Source organism: Tamandua tetradactyla, chromosome X (assembly GCF_023851605.1).
Source record: "Tamandua tetradactyla isolate mTamTet1 chromosome X, mTamTet1.pri, whole genome shotgun sequence".
In the NCBI taxonomy this organism is placed as follows: Eukaryota; Metazoa; Chordata; class Mammalia; order Pilosa; family Myrmecophagidae; genus Tamandua; species Tamandua tetradactyla.
This window is the reverse complement of record NC_135353.1, coordinates 120,863,166-120,884,143: the sequence shown is the minus strand read 5'-3', so window position 1 is coordinate 120,884,143 and position 20,978 is coordinate 120,863,166. Positions and strand designations below refer to the sequence as shown.

General features: G+C 46.7%; 1 protein-coding gene across 4 annotated transcripts; it reads left to right on the top strand.

Moving 5' to 3' along the window:
* The first annotated feature begins 2,316 nt into the window (after positions 1-2,316).
* Positions 2,317-20,174, top strand: PPP1R3F (protein phosphatase 1 regulatory subunit 3F). Of its 4 annotated transcripts, none has more exons than XM_077146434.1 (4): positions 2,317-3,317; positions 12,800-12,855; positions 13,070-13,152; positions 16,786-20,174. In XM_077146434.1, the coding sequence occupies exons 1-4, from the start codon at positions 2,317-2,319 to the stop codon at positions 18,085-18,087; spliced, it is 2,442 nt and encodes an 813-aa protein (XP_077002549.1). In that variant the 3' UTR covers positions 18,088-20,174. The 4 variants fall into 4 exon arrangements, with proteins under 4 accessions (XP_077002549.1, XP_077002548.1, XP_077002551.1 ...); XM_077146433.1 differs by having other exon boundaries at positions 13,067-13,152; XM_077146436.1 differs by lacking the exon at positions 2,317-3,317 and adding an exon at positions 10,108-12,035.
* Positions 20,175-20,978: the final 804 nt, after the last annotated feature.

The following is a 20,978-nucleotide window of genomic DNA, read 5'->3' as shown; positions in this document are numbered from 1 at the left end:
GGAGACCCTGGGGCCAGGGCGGCTGCTGTGGGGGGACTGCCTCCCTCCTAGGGATGCTAGAACAGGGTCTGCAGTAGCTGTTCAATTAATCCTCAAAGAATGGAGGAGAAATGTATGAATGGATGTGCTTGGCCTGACAGTGGATACAAGCTACAACTCAGTTCCCACAAGAGGTGAGACCTCAAAGGGGGAGTAGGAGTTCCCTGTGTGGAGGAAGCAGGAGGAACAGCACTTTGGGGGAGGGAATGATAGGAGCAAAGACAGGGAACCAAAGTTGGGAGGTGAAGCCTCCATGGCGGGTGGAGTGGGTCTGGGCAAGGAGGACAGAGCCTTGGAATCGTGATGACATTAGTCAGTGTCCACCAGCATGCCCAATCAACTCCCGGCAACACAGGTCGTGTTTGTTGAGCTGAAGTCAGAAAAAGCGAAACCTCCCGAATGCTCAGTTTCTCACTTGACCATTCTTTCAACAATGGTGCCGAGTCCAGGAGTTCGCTGGGGACAATAATCAGGGGCTCTCTGGGCAAGTGGGAGGTAGTAAAGGGGGACCCAATTACGGAGACAGGAAGGCTCTTTTTGAAAACTTTTTTATTGTATAATATAACACACATACAAAGAAAATAAAGAAAAAACAATAGTTTTCAAAGCACTCTTCAACAAGTGGTTACAGGACAGATCCCAGAGTTTGTCACGACTACCATATCATCCTCTCAGATTTTTCCTTCTAGCTGCTCCAGAATATAGGAGGCTAGAGGGCTTACTTTTTTTTTTATCATCAAATCGACTTTTTTTGTGTGTGAAAAATAACATATATACAAAAAAGCAATACATTTCAAAGCACAGCACCACAATCAGTTGTAGAACATATTTCAGAGTTTGGCATGGGTTACAATTCCACAATTTTAGGTTTTTACTTCTTGCTGCTCTAAGATGCTGGAGATTAAAAGAAATACCAGTTTAATGATTCGGCAATCATATTTGTTTGTTAAATCCTATCTTCACTGTATGACTCCACCATCACCTTTGATCTTTCTATCCCTTTCCTTAGGGGTGTTCAGGCTATGGCAATTCTAACTTTTTCACGACGGAAGGGGCTGTCAATAATAAGGGGTAGGGAGATGGAACTATTTGATGTTCTGGAGAAGCTGAGGCTCTTTTCTTTTTTTTTTTTTTCAGTAATGCTCTTTTGCTTGCGTGGTCCAGGACCTCAAAGGCTCGGCATATTTCACCGCCTGGGGCAACGTGGAGTCACAGAGGTTGGGGGAAAGGATAGTTCCTCAGCAAGAGGGAGGCTCTTCCTATTGGCAGTCTGCACTCTATGGTTCTCTTGCTCCGACCACCCAATAGTCCAAGTTCTGCGTACGCACAATCCTCCCTTCTGGCCTCCTTATTGGCTAGTCATCACCTCCTTCATACTACCTACATGCCCTCATTGACTCTGCTCCTTCCGGTCCCACCTCCTTGTCCTCCCTTCATCCCGCGAACGCTTTCTCGCCTCCGCATTGGCTCATCCTGTCCTAGCACTGCCCCTTGAGGTCTCACAACCCGCAACCTGCAACCCCCTCATTGGCTATCTTCCGGCTCTCTTCCGCACTACCGCCTCCGCCCGCCACTCCCATTGGTTCTGCCTGCCTCCGGTCCTGCCTTCGCGGCTCGCGCTCCGCCTCTTGGTCGCCTTCTAACCTCCATATTGGGTAGTTCTGCCCTGGCACCGCCCCTAGATATCGCACGCTTACAAGGTTTCCTATTGGCTCTCTGCAGTCATTAGCGTCATCTCGCCTCTACGCAACCCTCGAGCGGGTTGGCTATTCGCTGTCCCGGGCTCCCGTCCCACCGCTTACGCAGCCCACGGAGCTCCCACTTTTCGGGCCTCTCCATTCTCTCCCTGCTGCTGCTCCCTTCGCCGGTAGCCATTCCATTTCCCCTGCCTCCCACACGCCGCTCCCTCTCAGACTTCCCCATGGGTTGTCCGGCTTCCGCTCTCTTCATCCCCTATCCTGAACCACCCTCATTTCAGCCTCTCCATTGATTACCGGTCATCCCGCCTCCTCCACCAACCCCTCTCGGGCGTCTCCATTGGCTGCGTGCTTCGCCTGCTCGCATTTCCCCGCCGGCGTCACCCGCGCACGGCTCTCCATTGGCTCTCGGCTCTCCCCGTTTTCCTTTCGCCGCCTGCGCCCCCCCACCGTGAGCTGCACCGCCCCTCACCCCCACCCGCGCTGGCCTTCCCATTGGCTGCCCGCCCCTACAGGCCCTGCCCCCGCCGGTCCCGCCGCCGGTGCCGTCGGTGCCGCCGGTGCCGCCGCCGCCGTCGATATGGCGCGCACGGCCCCTGTGGAGCCCCCGCTGCGGCATCCCGCGCCCCCCTCTCCGGCCGCGGGCGAGCCCCGCACCTCGGTCGAGGCGGCGGTGGCCCCGCGGAGGGTGCTGTTCGCCGACGAGGCCCTAGGGCTGCCGCTGGCGCAGCTGCGCCGCTACCGGCCGTGGGGCGGGCCCGGGGCGGGCAAGATGGCGGCGGCGGTCGGGCAAGATGGCGGCGGCGGCGGGGCTGATGAGGACGACGATGGCGAGGATGGGGATGAAGGGGAGGAGGAAGAGGAGGCTGGCCCCGAACCCTCGCCGCTGTGCTCGGTCCCCGCTGGCGGGGGGTTTTACCTGGTGCCCACATTTTCGTTGCCGCCTGCGCCGGGCCGTCTGGAGCGCTTGGGGCGTGTCATGGTGGAGCTGGAGGCGCTGCTGCCGCCTCCCGGAGCGGTTCCCGGGGGTACCGGGGTATGGGTGCCTGGGGGGCGCCCACCGGTACTGCGCGGGTTGGTACGTGTGCTGAACCGCTCCTTCGAGAAGGCGGTGCACGTGCGGGCCTCACACGACGGCTGGGCTTCCTTCTGCGACCACCCAGCGCGCTACGTACCGCGCAGCCCGCCGGGGGCAGGAGCGGGAGGAACAGGAGGAGATCCCATCCTGGATCAGGGCCTCGGCCTGGGTCCCGGCCAGGCGGCTACCTCCTCGCCCGACGACGGCGGCCACACCGACCGCTTTGCCTTCCAGCTGCCCTTTGCTGAGGGCGCGGGCGATGGGGCGCGCCTGGACTTCGTGGTGCGCTATGAGACCCCCGAGGGCACTTTCTGGGCCAACAACCAGGGCCGCAACTACACGGTCCTGCTCCGGATCGCACCTGCTCCCACACCCACTGATGCTGAAGGGCTGCCCCAACAGCAGCAGCAGCTGCAGCAGCTGGAGCCACAGCCCGAGTGCCAGGGTCCCGTGGAGGCTGAGGCCAGGCAGCTGAAGAGCTGCATGAAGCCAGTGAGGCGCAGGTAATGTCTGCCAGCGCCACCTCTGCCAACACAGGGCTGTATCTAGGATGGAGGACAAGCATCCGAGACCAGGACCCAGCAGGCCTGCTCTCCAGGACAGGGAGGAGGGCACATTCATTCAGTCAGCTAGTCAAAGAGTGTTGGAGGCCAAACATGTGCTAGGCACTGTTTTACATGCTGGGAATCCCTTCGTTCAACAAGTGTTACATTGAGTTCCACTGTGAAGCCCTGAACAAGACAGACATCTTCCCTGCCCTCAAGGATCATACAGGCTCCTATGGTAGACGGTTTTAAAAAGAAACAGTGAGCAAGCAGATAATAGAAATAGGGATAAGTTTAGCTGCTGAGAGGAAGTAAAATAGAGTAAAGGGTTAGATTGTGAATGAATGACTGCTTCAGTGTGTTCATGGAGGGCCTCTGAGGAGACAAAGACCTGGATGATGAAAAGGAGTTATGCGTAGATATGGGGGCATTTGTAGAAGAGGGAACAGGGAAAACTCTTCTGAGGAGTGCCATTTAAACCGAGTCCTAAGGAAGGCAGTTATGCACACAGGGGGTTAGGATATACTAGGTAAGGGAACAGCAAATGCAAAAGTCCTGAGGCAGGGATGAACTTGGTGTGAATGATGGGCAATATGGCTGGAGTGGAGAGAAAACAATGAGTTGATAGTGTGGCAGTGTGGACCAAGGGCCTTGCCAGTGGGGGCTAGGGACTCTGATCCCCATTTGAGAGAGCTGGAAAACAAGGTTCTAGGGGTGAAGAGACTGATTGAGGAAATGATGGCGCCTGGCTTTTCTAATTTGGCCATGTCTGACCTTGAAGCCTGTGCACTCCGTACTGTTTTGCTTCTGTCTAATCTGAGGACTCCTGTAGAGGTAAGGGGCTGAACCATGCTCTCACAGGAAAGCAGTGGCTATGGCGGAGTCAGAACCAGATCAGGCCTGGACTCAAAGCTTGTGTCCCTTGTTTTTCCATACTACTCATGACTGTTCAGGGGCTGGGAGAAAGAACAGATTCCATCCCAGGAGGCCCTAATATAAGATTTTCCTAGGTTTCCTCCATCAGTCTATGAGGTTTTTTTTCAAGGGCAGTCACTAGGCTTGATTCTTTTTGAGGTCACTCGGATCTAGCCTGGTGCCCAGGATCAGTAGATTATTATGCATGCATAGGAAATGCATAAATTTCCCTGCTTCTGGGAGGACCAAAGATGGGGAAGTATTTTCTGCACCTTATATATGCTTGATCAGAAGCTCCTGGCTGCAGCAAGATGTTGGTGGCTCTACTGCTCTCTTGGTTCTGTCAGGGGCTTGTGAGTGGTTCAGTAAGGTCTCACTCTGGGCTGGCAAGCAGGTGTGCCTAGATGAGTGAGCAGGCAGGCAAGCCCTACTTAACCAACCTGTGAGTCCTCATCATGACCTGAAGTTTTGTCTAAAGGAGGCAAGTAGCATGGCTTTCCTTACAGCATGAAGAATGTGGAGTCTGGCATCAGATTGTCTGGGTTCAAATCCCAGCCTTGCCATTTACTGGCTTTGTAACCTTGGCCAAGTCACTTAATTTCACTGTGCCTCAGTGCCCTCATCTATAAAATAGAGAATATGATGATGCCCTTCCTCATAGGCTATGAGTAAAAGCATCCAGAATTGAGCCTGGCTCACTGCCATATAGGTATTAGCTCATAATTAATATTTAGGGAGTCGTACATAAAGTTTCCTGGATTCCCCTCTGCCCATCACCAGCTGTGTAGCCTGGCTTCAGTTTCTTCATCTGTTAAAGGGGGAATGAGAGTCACTTCGAGTGGTTGGATTAGACATAGCAAACATGGGGCAAGTTAACTGAAGGAAGTATGGTGGTTGCTGCGAAAGATAACAGTAGCCAGCATTTACTGGTCTCTGTGCTAAGAGCTTCTAGACCATTCTCTCCTTGAGCCCTGCGGTGCATGCTGTGCATGCTGTGTGGTGTCAGTGTTAACAATTGTCCCCGTTTAATAGAGGAGGAAATGAGTTTTTCTGAGAGCTGAGCCAACTCACTCAAGGTCACTCAACTAGTAGGTGACAGGATCGGGGGAAGATGCTAGGAAAATTTTTACTGCAGAGCCTTTTGAAGGCCTGGCAGGATTCAGGGCAAATTCTGGATTTCATGCCTGGTGTTCCCAGCATGTCACACTTTCCCTTTGCCTTCTTGCTTTATTGAGGTTTACCTACAGCAAGGTGTACTAATTTTAAGTGTACGACTCAATGGACTTTGACCTATGTATGCACTTGTGTAACCACCACCCAGACCAAGATACAGATTGTTTCCAGCACCCCAGAATTGCTTTCATTTCTCTCACTTTTCCCAAGTTGTCATCCCAGCCGGCTGTCATGGGAGCCCTTTCTATAAGATGCGACAGTTTGGGTAGCAGAGTTTGGTCATTTTATTAAAAAGTGTGAAAGGAAGGGAACAGAAAATCTTGCAGGGCTATGGTGGGTGGAGAGGGTGTTTTTCTTTTAAACTACATGAGTGGTTTTAAGGAGAAGTTGAAGCAGCCCGTTCAGACAATTGTTTTGGTATCTGGCCCCAGGTCTGTGGTTCCTAACATGACTTGTGATAATATTTTAAGTGGGCAGATGGTTTTTTGATAGCTTCTTTATCTTTTGATCTCAGCTCTTGCAAAGGGGAGGTTGGTGCTCACTGCAGGATCAGCGATAAGGCTTGCTTTGTAGGTTGGCGGCTTTCTTGGCGAGTACATTTTAACTTATTATTGTTTTAAAGCCTGTATGTGCTGCTGATGACTTGGTGCGCTATTGAAGAACAGTCGCCCCCTTTGCCCCCTTCTCCCGTGACCCAGCTCTCTTGGGAGATGGTGGAGGATCTCAGTGCATATCCTTTTCCTGCGGGATCCCATTATAGAGGATTTCCTGTTCAGGAAATGTTGGCTCCAGGCCCACTTTTTACTGGGCATAGCCACATCAAATGGAGGCATGGGAGAAAATCGTAGCCATCGGGGAGCAGCTCAGAAACATGAAAGGCTGACTTCTCTGGATTGCCTTGTCAGGCTTTTAAGATAACTCAGATGGGAGAGGGGTATTAGGCTTAGAGATGATTCATCAACAAGCATTTATTGAGGGCCTACTGTGTGCTGGGCACAGTGTTAGGTTCATAAAGGGAAAAAGAGTTGCAGACTGGCCCTAAGTGTGGTGGAATGAGTAGGTATGGAGGGCTTGGTTGTAAGAAAACTGGCAAAAACCTTGCTCTTTGCTAGGCACTTTGCTGAATCCGTTTATGCAGAGTTTCATTGAATTCTGACATTTCCTGTGAGATAGACAGTTTTTAATCCCTCTTTCCTGGATGAACAAATGGAAGCTCCCAGAGTGTGGCTCATGTGGAAAGGAGCACTCCTGGTCTACCTTGGCTTAAACCCCTTAGGAGGTGTCCTGTTCGTCTTAAAAATAAAGACCAAGAAAACCTCACCCTGGCTTTTAAGTACCTCCCACCCTCATCCTGTCCCCTAGTCTAGCCTCTGCTTGCTGCTAGTCTTAACCTCGCACCATTCTCTGCCTTCTCAGCTCCTATCGCTGTGGTCTTTCTGTTACTCTAAGGGGCCTTGCTCCTTTCTCCCTCAAGGCCTTTGCCCATACGGTTTCCTTCTCCTGGAATGTTGGTCCCACGCTCCTTGTAGTCTTCTCTTCTCAGCTGTTTCTTTTGTTCTGAGAGTACCTCCTTTAGGGAAGCCTCATCATCCCAATCTCTCCAGGCCTTCCCATTTTCGTTCATAGCACCTGATCACCTTAGCGGACAAACCCTGTTGGCGAATATCAAATAGCAGAGCAGATGGGCATTGCCACAGTTCCAAACTTGTTTTCCGTGCTGCCTGGCTGTCCTTTATTTTTCTGACCTCCCGTTTCCTTTCTTATGTGACTCTTTCACATGTTCACTACCTCTAGACTTTACCTCCTGCTTCAAAAAACCAAAATAGAAACCATAGGAACAGAGCCTCCAAACTCACAAACCTGTTTTCCCTCCCCTATGTTTCAGGTGAGGAGGGGCTCCTTGTCCCTCAGGCCAGTCTTGCCTGTGCTTTGCATCCCATTTCCTGCCATTTGCTCCAGAATCAGACTTACTCAATTACCCTTTATTTTTCCCTGGCATATTTTCAACAGCCTTGCTCGTAGGGGCCTGCCGTCTTGAAAAAATTTCTTGACCTCATGTTCTGTCTCTCTGCTCCTGGCCAGCGCCTAATCACCCTCTTCCCCTTCACTGCCCAACACCTACACTTCCCTCATCTCCATGTACTCTTCACCCTCTTGGACTTGCCAGATTCAGTAGGTCAGTGTTTGGTTTTCATCTTCAAGTGGTTGACCACTCCTACTGAAACTACTCTCTTCCCTTGCTATCTTTGAGACCACACTCTGCTCTTCCTCTCGCCTCGCTGTCCCTCTTTTTCTCTTAGCTAGTTCTTCAGTCTCCTGTATCCAAACTTGGTGTCTCTGCTTGGCTGATGTCCCCAAATTGCCTCAAACTCACTTGCTTAAGATGAATTCATCAAAAGCCCCCTCCAGTGTTCCAGAACAACCTCACTCCCAACACCCCATCCTTCCCTATTTTCCTTCTAGTCATCCTTAAGCCCTCCCTGACCCTGCAGTCTGGGCCAGGACTCCTTGTTTTAGGGTGTTCTTTCCTTTTCTAAAGGACATTGACCTCAGTCTGTAGTTAGACCTTCATGAGGGGATTACTGGATGAATATCTCTGCCCTGCTAGACTGTAAGCTCCGTGAGGGGTAGGGATGTGGTCTGCTTTTGTTCGCCGCTGTATTCCCCGCGGGATCTGGCACAGTGCTTGGCACTTAGCAGGTGCTCAATAAATGTGTGTTGAAAGAATGAGTGTGAGTATTTTCTTTAATGTGTTCCTCCACACTAAACTGTAAGTTCAGTTGGGTTGGCTCACCATTGTGTCTCCAGGCCTTTTCCTGGGGCTGATGCACAGTAAGGCCTTGGGTTTGTTTTAGGTGCACCTATAAGTGAATAGATGGGGACCCAACTTTATATCCAAGTTGGCGGGCTTAGGGGAAACCCAGAACAATGGAAGTTGAAGTAGGAGAAGTCAGGGATCATCTCAATTGTTTGGAGAGTGAGGGTTTAATATGAAAATGATGCACTTTTATTCCATGGAAAACTGAGGGCATCATGGTTAAGGACGTGAGGGTGAGACCACCTGCTAAGAAAATGGCAGAGCTGGGATTTGAATCTGTCGTCCTCTAGTACCCCAGTTCTTAACTGCTGTACTAGACTGGGTGGTGTGTCTTACCAACTGGGCAATGCTGGGCAAGTTGCTTTCCTTTTCAGAGCCTCAGTTTCCCTCTGGGAATATGGAGGGATTACTGTGTGCTACGTACTTTACAGGCAAATTTCAAATATTTACTCAATCCTCTTAACAACTCTTAAGGTAGGTATTACTGTTATCCCCTCTTTAAATTTGAGAAAACTGAGGCGTAGAGAGGTTGAATAACTTACTCCAGGTCACAAAGCTGGTAAGCGGCAGAGCTGGGGTTATTCAAAATTGCATGCCATGACTGTTTATTGATTTGTGAGATCAATTTATTGGATTCCAACAAACATTAAAAGAAAAAAGAAAGCATAGGAAGTTATTGGAGTGCATCATAGAGTAACGGTAAGTATTGTTTTGTGAACAGCCTGCTTTCAGTCATATATGGGTTTATATTTACACATGTATGGGTGTTTTGGGTTATGATGTAAAATGTGTTTCTTACCATGGGAACTGGTCCAAATAATTAAGTCACTGCTTGTAAAAGGAGCTCATTGCACGATAAACTGCTCTCCTCCCCCCCCCACCCGCTGGATTGTCATAAGTCAGAGTTGAGGCTCCCACAGACTTGTTGGGGAAGACAAAGCAAGGCTCCACCTAAGTACGTGGCTTTCAGAGCCGCCTTCAGACCCTGTTCTTTTCAGAAAGCAGATGGCCCAGGATAACTGGGATTCCAAGTATCGTGGGGCAGGTTTCTGAACCCTCTTATCCTCCCAGAGAGCATCATTCTTCAGGTTGACTGCCCGGGAAGCGGGGTCTGCTGAGTTTCTCTTTGGGTTTCATCTCGTGACCCACTTTGGGCTGGCGAAGTGCTACCAGGACGGGGGTGGGGTGGGGGTGGGGGCATCTGCCATGGTGATGGCAGTGATGCAACTGCTCTGAAATTCTCCTTTGCTTTTCTCCATGGGGTTTGTCAGCCTTCTCTGGTTTGTTCACTCTCCCATCTCTGGCGATTCACCTTTTTGTTTTGTCTTGGTCGGCAAGGCTGGGTCAACACCACCTCTTCCCTCTCACTGCCTGGTTTCCCCAGGTACTGTCCAAGGTCAGCAGCCATTGAGTTTCCTGCTGGCAGGAGGAATTTTCACGCCCAAGAGACTGGCATGCAGGCCTGAGATGGCCCCTTCTATGGCTGTACCGTCCTGACTAATAGTCATTGGCACCCTCTGAGAAGGATGATGTGTGCCCAAAATGTCCCCAGGACTGTGTGCTGGGGTTCCTTTCTGTCTTGGTCCCCAACTACCCACTGCCCTTGAGGAGGTGCCACTTGGCATTTGTGGGGCTGGAGCCCAAAGATTAGGTGTCCTTGAAAATTAGCAGGCATACTGTAGGCACAGTTTTGTTCTTAATCTTCTCCCTCCCCAGTTTTCTAAGAACCCCTCTTCTCCGTCACTGATCAGTGAGTCAGTATACATTTTTACTTGATTTTCTCTTACTATCCTCATTTTGATTAAAGTCGTGGTTGCCATGAGGTTTTTTTTTTTTTTTTTTTTTTCTGTGAAAGACAGTTCAGAGATGCTTATTTTTTAACCTACGGTTTCAAACACTGTCTTCGAAATGGAATCCTCTTTGGATGTTAACAATGTGGTGTGTATAGTTAGTGGGTGGAGAGACACAGTTCCTCGAGCCTCAGTTCCCACATTTGTAGGAAGAGAAGGGTATTGCTTTGAAGGGTAGATGGGAGGGTTTTCAAATGACTTGGTGTGTCAGTGAAAAGGGCCCAAATTGGAGGAGGTGAATGATAAATGTTTGTGCCCACTGCTTTCATTTCTCTGACTTTGGAGGTAGGGAGAGTGATCTGTTTACTTCTGCTGACTTTGTGGATCTTGGGATTGGCTGAATTGCATGACCTGATTTTTGGATGCTACCCCCTCTTTACTCTCCTCAGCTGTGGAGGAGATGCTCTGGGGATGAAGGATTTATATTGTGTTTGTTTTTCTTCTCTTCTTCCTCCCATATGGAGTTCTTTTCCTGTTGGCTGGCTGCTTCTTGAGTGTCCCCCTTTTCTCTCACATTTACCTCTGTGACTGTGTAGTAGCTTCTAGAAACCTGGTTGGTGTGAAGGTCAGGGATGGGCCAGATGGCGGGGGAAGGCTTGTCTGGGGCTGTCCATTGGAAGGGAGAGCTGACTTTCTGTTTATGGGTTTTCTTGAAGAGACTTGATTTAGGAGATCTGAGGAAGATAATACTTTGTGTCCTAGACTATACCAGCAAAATAAGTCATTAAGCACAGCCCAGTAGAAATTATGTGGAGCCCCAAATTCAAAGATCTGGAGTTTAGAACCACTGAGTTTAGTGTAGGGCCAAGCCATTTTGTCTGAACCCCTGTGAAGTGCAGGAATTGATGCCTAGGTCCCCAGAGGCCCTCATTTCAGACCCTGTAGTATTCTGATTCAGAGATCTTTGGTGGCATATGTTGAGCCTAGTTCATGGAAAAAGGCAGATGGTCCCTTCTAATGCTTCCAGACTCTAGACCCATGTATGTGGTTCAAGCATCTTCCCCTAGAGTACTAATAAAAAGCACTCTTTGCAGCCATTTCTGTGTCTGGTGGCATGTCCCATGAATACAGGGAAGCTGGGAAAGCATATGTAGGGAAAGGCAGATACAAAGAAAATCCGGCGTGACAGGGGAAAGCGGATCCTTTCCATTATCAATGCCTCCCTCTATCTACTTCTAGAAAGAATTAGAGACCCGGTTTCCCTCCTTTAAGCACCAGTTTGTTAGTTAAGAGCACAGACTTGGGAACTGAAAGGCCTGGGTTTGGATCCTGGCTGCATGACTTTGAGCCATTAACTCTGCCTCAGTTTTCTATCTGTAACATGGGGATAATAGTATTACTTATCTCAGAGGATTTAAACTACCTATCACACAACGTTGTGAGGATTAAATTTATATGTATAATGCTCTTTGAATAGTGCCTAACACTGTAGTTAAATAGTACATAAGGGTCAGCTGGTGATACTCTATTTCTGTGTAACTGATTATGACTTTTCAAAATGTTTCAACCATTTCCTGAAATGGCAACATCGTTACCTTGACTCTTACCAGAGAAAAAGGTCTGAGCAGTTGCCTTAGGCCCTTTCAGATCTCTGAACATGTTTTAGTTAATGTTTTCCTCATTCACCTTAATCTGTAGATACTTAATATTCAATTGTAAGAAAAAGAACAGTGATTTCTGCAGGATGCCCATGACCCTGGCCCCCTGCAGGCTCTGGCTGAAATACACTTGGCTTATGTTACTCAGACCTTGGGATCTGACTTGCCAAGTGAAGGAGGAAGCAAGACCAATAAATATCTGCTGCTGAGTCAGCCCCTGCTCTGTGCCAGGCCCTGAGGTTTGGGGCTTTATATCCTCGTTTCTCTTGGCTCCCCTGTGCTTGACGTGCACCTCTTGGCTCCCTTGTGCTCCATTTTGCAGGTGAGGAGGGTGAGGCTCAGGGAGCTAAAGTGACTTGCCAGACTGATGGGGGTGGGGAGCTGGGATAGGGATCCCGGCCTCTTTGATCCTGGTGTCTTCCTTTTTCTGCTCACCCCGTTCCCATTCTCCGTTCGTTTTCCTTCCTTCCATCTTCTGCTTCCTGAGTCATACAGCCTTCTCAACCTGCCCTTTCTAAGAGGTGGTTTCCTCCTCAGCTAGTATATAAATGATCCAGAATGTCGATAAAACTGCTGAAAAGGTTAATAAGATGATGCTTACTGAAGCGTGATTTGAGATAGCAAGAAGGAAACAACCTAGCTGCTCAGCTGGAAGGGAACAACTGTTGCAATTATGGCGAACCCATAAGGCGTTTTTATTAAGCAGCCTTTTGAAAAATGTTTCTCAAAGTATATAATGAGGCTCCTTATTGTTAGACGAAGTTGCGCCTCTAGAATCTGAACGATTTTAGAAAATGCATAGAACGTGTGCAATGAAATCTTCCAAGATGGTAGCAGTGATTGCCTCTGGCTGATGTGTAACTTTTTTTATTTTTACCGGCTTCTTTATACTTGTATTTTGCAAATTTTCTACAATGAGTGTATCAGACTTTTATAATTAGGGGGAAAAAAAGAGCTAGCAGGAGAGAAAACAGCAGCTGTCAGGAGAAGATTGGGTTCCCCCACAGAGGCTTGGAAGGTGCCAGTGGGTGGTGGAACTGGCCCCTCAGCATGTCAGATCCACGTAGTCTCTCCTCTGCCCCACAGGCCTAACGAAGACGAGCTGAGGATGAAGAGTGCTGAGGATAATATCCCTGCTGTGGGTAAGCAGTTGGCAAGCTGTTGGAATTTTGGCTCGTATTTACCATTTCTTTCTTCCGTCCCTTTTTCTTTTTATAAAGCTGAAGAGGCACCCTCTGCCTTCGACTGTCGCAGAAGGCTTCAGAGGCAAAACTGTCAGTTTGGCCAGAATAACAAAGCTGGGCCTGCCTATACACCTGCTTAGCCCTGACGGTGCCCTTCTCTTCTCTCCAGCAGCAGAGTGTCCTGATGTCCAAGAGTCAGTGGGTCCCCTCGTAGCCCCCACCCCTCTCCGTCCGTGGCCCCAGATGACACTTCAGGTAAGCAGGTCCTTGCAGTCTCTGGGTGTAGGAGGCTCAGAGTAAGACCACAATTGGGCTGGAAGTCAGGGTGGGGGGTGAAGTGCTGATTCACCCTGTGCCTACTGTAGTTCTGAGGAAGGTCACAGAAATCACAACTTCAAGGGAGCGGTAGAAGCAGTTATTCACCATGGCTTATAGAAATTTCATTCATTAATTCCACAAATATTTATTGAGTGCTCATTCCATACCAAGTACTGTACTGTATACTGGGAATACATTAGTGAACAAAAACTCTGTCTTCATGGGACTTTTATTTGAGTGTGGTGAGACAATAATAGTTAAAATATATGCTATTTTAGTTGATGATAAGTGCTAAGGAAATAAAGCAGGGAAAGCCGGTAAGGAATGTGTGTGTGTGTGTGTGTGTGTGTGTGTGTGTGTGTTGTGACTTCAGATAAGGTGGCCAGGGCAGGCCTTAGTGATAAGTGAGATCTGAAGAAAAACATCTGAAGAAGGTGAGAGAATAAGCCACATGGATAATTAGGAGAATATTCCAGGCAAGTGCAAAGGTCCTGAGGTGGGGCTCTGATGAGTGTGTGTGAAGAAGAGTGAGGCAGCCAGTGCACTCAGATTCTGAAGATCTATTTTAATATATGTGTGTATAACTGTGCATGTGTGTGTGTATTTAACTTTTTATTACAAAAATTTTCAAGCATATGTAAAAGTAGAGAGAATAGTATAATGAACCCCTATATACCCAGCACCCAGCCTTGAAAAAATATCAACCCATGCCTAGTCCTGCTTTATCTTTACTGCCTTATCTATACTCCCTTTCCATTCTCTTAGAATTATTTTGAAATAAATCGAGACATCTTTTCATCCACAAATAGTTCAGTTTGTATCTCTAAAACTTGAGAACTCTTTAAAAAATGTGTAACTGCAGTACAGTTGTCACACTTCAAGAAAACTAGCAGTAATTCCTTAGGCTCATCAAATATTTGGTCAGTGTTCAAATGTCCTTGATTATTTAAGAAGTGTTTTAGGATCCAAACAAGATCTGCACATTGCATTTGGTCAATGTGTCTCTTTAAATTTTATTTACTTATGTATTTATTTATTAAATGTAACAACATACAAACACAAACATTCTTACCATGTATCATTCCATTCTTGATATATAATCAATAACTCACAATATCATCACATAGTTGTATATTCATCATCATGATCATTTCTTAGAACATTTGCACCAATTCAGAAAAAGAAATAAAAAGAAAACAGAAAAAAATTCATATATACCATACCCCTTACCCCTCCCTTTCATTGATCACTAGCATTCCAATCTACTAAATTTATTTTAACATTTGTTCCCCCTGTTATTTATTATTTTTAATCCATATGTTTTACTTGTCTGTGGATAAGGTCTCTTTAGATTTTAAATTTGTTGGTTTACCTCTTCTGCCTTTCTTTCCTTGCAATTTATATGTTGAAAAAACCTTGTTGTTCATCCTGTAATTTCCCACAATCTGGATTTGGCTGTTTGCATCCATGTAGAAATGCATTTATTGCATTTCTCTGACCCCTGTATTTCTTATAAACTGGTAGTTAGATGAAAAAGATTGACCACTTCAGATTTGATTTTTTTTTGGTGGTATGTATTTCCTATTTCATCAAATCAGGTATACATGATATTTATCTCTTTATGATATTGAGATTGATCGTGGGTTCAGGTTGTCAGCCTGATCCTTCCATTATTAAGTTCCCCTTAGCTTATTACCTAATGGTTTTAGCTGCCATCAATGATTATTGTCTAGCTCCATTTTTTCACTGGAGGTAGTAGACTGGTATATTTTAATTCTGTTATTCCCTCTTCATAGAATTCTTCTCTAAAGAAAAACCTCCCCCATCAACTGTTTGGTTATCTTAAGATATGAGTGTGTACAGAAAAAACAGTATAAATACTTTATTTTTCCCTTTTATTTACTAGTTTTCATAAAAAATAAACTCCGTAAAAGATGACTGATTCGAGGATTTTGGGTTTTAGTGTGTCATTATTAACTCTTGGATTTTGAACATATTTGATGAGTTTTAATCCTTTGCACTTACTATTGTTATTATTTTTGATGCTTACATCAAAGTATCTCTGGCCAGGAGGGGATTATTTAGGTTGGTTCCTGAGTCCTTTTGACATGTTCACATTATTCTTTGAGCGCTTCCTCATATTCTGGTATGATAAGAGGTCCCAGACTCATCTTGTATTTTCCATACTCCAAACCTGGAAATGCACCCATTCCTTTAAGGAGCCCTTTTACTGGAGAATGGTATTTAAAAACTGATGCCCTGCTATTAGATTGGTCATCTCTTCTAGGTTTTTTCTAATGAGAGAGCTAGGAAATAAATTTTTTTAACAAAGAAACTACGTCATGAGTTCATATGGATGTTCTGGATCTATGGTAAGCCAATAGTATTTACTGATGGGGGCCATTCATCAAATATTGATTCCCACTGAATTCCTCAGTCTTATCATTTAGGAAGCCATTCCCTCCTTTACTCCATCTAATTTTGTTACATTAATATAGATGACATAGCCTTTGGAGTTTAGAGAATTATTGAGGGCTCTTTAAGGAATTCTTGTCCAGAAACTCTTGTGGCACTGGTTGTGGGCTGTCACCTGTTCTCACTGTCTCTTCTTGTCCCATCCCTCCTTCTAATTCTTTTTTTTATTAATTTAAAAACAAAAACAAACAAACAAAAACATCTTTAACATATGATCATTCCATTCTACATATATAATCAGTAATTCACAATATCCTCACATTGTTGCATATTCATCATCATGATCATTTCTTAGAACATTTGCATCAATTCAGAAAAGGAAATAAAAAGACAACAGAAAAAATTCATACATACCATATCCCTTACCCTTCCCTTTCATTGATCACTAGCATTTCAAGTTACTAAATTTATTGTTCCCTGTATTATTTATTTATTTTTAATCCATATGCTTTATTCATCTGTCCATAACGTAGATAAAAGAAACATCAGACACAAGGCTTTCGCAGTCACACAGTCACGTTGTGAAAGCTATATCATTATACAACCATCTTCAAGAAACATGGCTACTGGAACATAGCTCTACATTTTCAGGCAGTTCCTTCCAGCCTCTCCATTACATCTTGAATAACAAGGTGATATCTACTTAATGCATAAGAATAACCTCCAGGATAACCTCTCGACTCTGTTTGGAATCTCTCAGCCATTGACACTTTGTCTCATTTCACTCTTCCCCCTTTTGGTCGAGAAGGTCCTCTCAATCCCTTGATGCTGGGTCTTAGCTCATTCTAGAGTTTTTCGCAATCCTTTGATGCTGAGTCTCAGCTCATTCTAGGATTTCTGTCCCACGTTGCCAGGAAAGTTCACACCCCTGGGAATCATGTCCCACGTAGGCAGGGGGAGGGTGGTGAGTTTGTTTGTTGTGTTGGCTGGAGAGAGAGAGGCCACATCTGAGCAACAAAAGAGGCTCTCTTGGAGGTGACTCTTAGGCCTAAATTTTAAGTAGACCTGACCTATCCTTTGTGCCTCCCTCTCCCTCTAATTCTTTCTCTTCCATTTCCTTCCCTTCCCATTCCCCCCTTCCCCCCATGGCTCCAGGTTTCTGAAGTTACAGTGACTGGCAGCCCCCCAGAGGAATGTGACGTTGTCAGAAGCAGTCCACCAGTGGCTTTCACAGAAGTCCCCCAGGCACCGGCCATCAGGATTCTCCCCTCCTCCCCTCTCTGTGGCCTGGGTGGCTCCCCCAGGGACCAGGCCTCAGGGCCCGATGCAAGTGAGGGGTCAGCTGGGCCTCTCCTGGAACCCAGCCAGCAACAGGTAGAGGCCACATGGGAGGTATTGCGTGAAAATGGAGGGGGCCGAAAGGATCCCATGGTGGGGGCTGTTATGGATGAGCCCCATGGGGGTCTTGAAGTCATGAGTGGGTTGGAGGAGTTGCTTGGAGAGGACACCATTGACCAGGAGCTAGAGCAGCTCTACCTGTCCCACTTGAGCCGCCTGCGTGCTGCTGTGGCTGCAGGTGGGGCAGGGGTGGGTGGGGAGGGTCCCACAGATGGGGGGATGTCCCCCAGCCAACCCCTGGGCGTACTCACGGACCGTGACCTGATCTTGAAGTGGCCTGGCCCAGAGCGAGCCCTGAACAGTGCCCTGGCTGAGGAGATCACGCTGCACTATGCCCGGCTCGGGCGTGGTGTGGAGCTCATCAAGGACACCGAGGACGCTGAAGAGGAAGGGGAGGGCGAAGAAGGGCTCTCTGCTATGCCCTCCAGCCCAGAAGGAGACAGTCCCAAGGAATCACCTCCGGAAATCCTCTCTGGAGCCCATTCTGCAGTAGCCACTATGGGAGACGTGTGGCTCACATGGGCAGAGGGCGCGGGATGTGAAAACCCTGTGGTTCTGACTACCGAGGGTCAGTTCATTATGGATCCAGAAAAGGGGATGGGCAAGGATACTTCCTCTTTGCACATGAATAAGGAGATAGCTGGGGTGACCAGCTCCCCAGGGGATCCTGTGACAGAAGACCTGCTGAAGTTCACCACCAAGGGGGCAGGCAGCTTGGTTCCCATAGCTGGCAAGGAGCCACCTGCTCCAGGCCTTATGCGGAGGCGAGAACCCAGTCTCCTGGGTCCCTTGGGGGCTAAAGTCTCTTGTTCCAGCCTGGCCAGGCCCCATGTAAGTTCCCAGGAGGAAGAGGGTTCAGGCCCAAGTCTTGAGCCCCAAAAGAGATCTACCCTAGCAACCCCTGCAGAATGTGTGTGTGTCTTGCCTCCCCAGCTACGAGGGCCCTTGGCCCAGACCCTGGGGGTCCTGGCTGGGCTGGTAGTGGTCCCTGTGGCTCTGAATAATGGTATGTCTATTCTGGTGCTTGCACTGTGCCTCTCTCTGGCCTGGTTCTCGTAGGGGTTGCTGGTGGGGTCAGAGATAAAAGGCTTCCCTCTCTCTAGGATCTGGGGAGGGTGCAGCCCTTACGCTACCCTCAGAGGGTTGAGATGAGATGCTGGCCCTTTGCTTCGGAGAATGCTTGACTGGAGAGAGGCCTTCTTATTCCTGAGCTCTTCAGTCAGTCTCCCATGATGATATCAGTCGAGACGAACAGGGGACAGACGGATGGTGTGAGTGAGAACTTCCAAAATGGAATTGGGCATGCCCCCCCGCCTTCTCCCCCCTCCCCGAGCCTGTATTTATTTTTGTATAATTCTCTGGATGAGGGAGCGTGGTCGTGAGCTGGTCTTGGGGCACAATTACCCAGAGATATATTTATTAACAGCCAACCTGTGCAACCTGCTGGAGCTTTATTTTTAATTTAATTTATATAGAGTACCTATTATTATATGCCACAATAGAGCTCTATGAGAAATGATACATCTTTCTGTGCAATATTCTTCTGTTTGGGCATGAGTGTGCTGGGTGGTCATGATCTATGGGGGGCCCTGGTAGGGAGTGCGGGTGGAATGTGGCTATGCCTGCTGCTGCTGCTTCAGTATGTCCTTCAGGATCTGTGTCACCTCACTTCACCGTGCTTTGGGAAAGTAGGTCCTTCGTCTCCTTCACATTCTGCCTGTGGGAGTCTGCAAGTGTGTGTATGTGTGTGTGTATGGATGGCTGTGGTGGGAGCTAGGGAAGGAGTGTTGTCACATGAGGGTTTGGAGTGGCTCAACATGGCTGCAGTGGTAGATGTGAGCTATGGATGTGGGGGTACCAGTTGTGAACCAGCTACAGGGTTTTTGTTTTTATTTTTTTTCCCCATTTGTTGTAGACATTTATTTCACATACAAGTTTTCAAGAAAACATCTAAGTCAACATTAATACAAAACAATTGAGGCATAACATTTGTATTTATCTTGGGCTGCATTAAGACAGAGGTAAAGGCTTATAAGCTATACAAGTTACTTAGATACACCTTCCATTTAGGGCTTCTGTAGCTCCCTCATAGTTCAGTTTTGTCTGTCACTGGGCACCAGACCTCAGAAAACAATTTGTTTTTTTTCATGGTAGCTACTTACTATTTGCTACTGAGATATCCAAGCTCTGCCTGCTATGGAACACGAGTGTTTTGGCCCTTCTCCGTACTGAGCAAACTCCAGAACTGACTTTGCTATACCAGCATTCCTCTTTCTAAAGTATGAAATGGATTCAGTATGGCCAAAATGCTGCATGTAGTGTTGAATCAGAACAGGTAGCCTGGTCTTATAACCTCTTCCTCATCTACATTATGCATACTTAGCCTCGTGAAATATTAGAGCTGGTGCAGCCTTAGCAATCAAGTTCAACTTCTATTCAGATGAGGAGCTAAGGCCCATGCAGAGGCTATGGTTTGTCAAACAACACTCAGTAAGTGGTAATGACAAGACCAGGATTTGTCTCTTGGTTTCTGTTCTAATGCTCATTCCATCACAGCACAGCCACAGGGTTTTGAGGTTATTGAAAAAAAGAAACAAAACCTTTGACACCATCTGGGAGACTTCTCTGCCTCAAGACAGGGAAGGCCTCAGAGGGGACAGTGGACTTCAAATATGTTGTAAACAGTTCATACCAGAATGGCTATCCTACCCGAAATAGGAAACCCATAAGCTTTGCCAGAAAGAATAGGCCTATATGACAGCGTGCAAGTAAAAATCTCTTGCACAGCAAAATAAAATACCACATATTTACTTCTCTTTATAGTAAAACTTCTTGAAAGGAATATTTATACCTGCTTTCTTCCATTCTCCTTTCCTCCAATGCTTTTCTGAAACATCCCCAATCAGATGTTTTGCCCAACCACTCAGAAAAACTGTTGAAATCAATGATAATGTCCGTATTGTTGTATCAGCAGTCAAGTCTCAGACCTCATAGTTTTTTTAAAAATGCAATTGTATTGATATAGATGCCATACAGTCCATTCAAAATATACAATCAACGGCTCACAGTATCATCATATAGTTGTGATTGTGGTAATCAATAATAGAACACTTTCATTACTCCAAAAAAATAAAAAGAAAAAAGAAAACCTGAAACATACTGTACTCCTTATCCACCCCCCCATTATTGATCCCTAGTATTTGTGTGGTACATTTGTTACTGTTGATGAAAGAATAGTAAGATATTACTGTTAACTGTAGTCCATAGTTTGCAATAGGTGCATTTTCCTGCATATACCACTCTTATTAACTCTTTGTAATAGTTTTGTACATTTGTTCTAGTTCATGAGATAACTTTTTTGTATTTGTACTGTTAGTCACAGTCATCGTCCACCACTAAGATTCACTGTGTTATACATTCCCATGTCTTCATCTCTAATTTTTCTTTTGGTGACATATATGACTCTAAACTTCCCCTTTCCACCACATTCACGTACTATTCAGCACTGTTAATTATACCCATAATAACGTGCTCCCATCACCTCCATCCATTTCCAAATGTTTAAGTTCAACCTAGTTAAAAATTCTGCACATTTAAGCAACCACTTCTCATTCTCTAGCCTCAGTCAGACCTCATCTTGATGCTTTGGCAGTATTTGCCACAGTTGATCATTTTCTCCACCTTGAAACTCTTTCTTCACTTGGTTTCCAGGACACTACACTCCTCTAATTTTCCTCCTTCCTCACTGGCCACTCTTCTAGAACAGTGCCTGGCACATGGTAGGTACTCAGTAAGTATCCGTTGAATAAAATAAATGAAGGAACAAACCAGTATAGGTGTTGAAAAATAGACATGGTATTTTAGTTTCTTGGTTGCTAAAAAATAGGCTGTAATGTGTTGGCTTACACAATGGGAATTTATTGGCTCATAGTTTTGAGGATAGAAGTCCA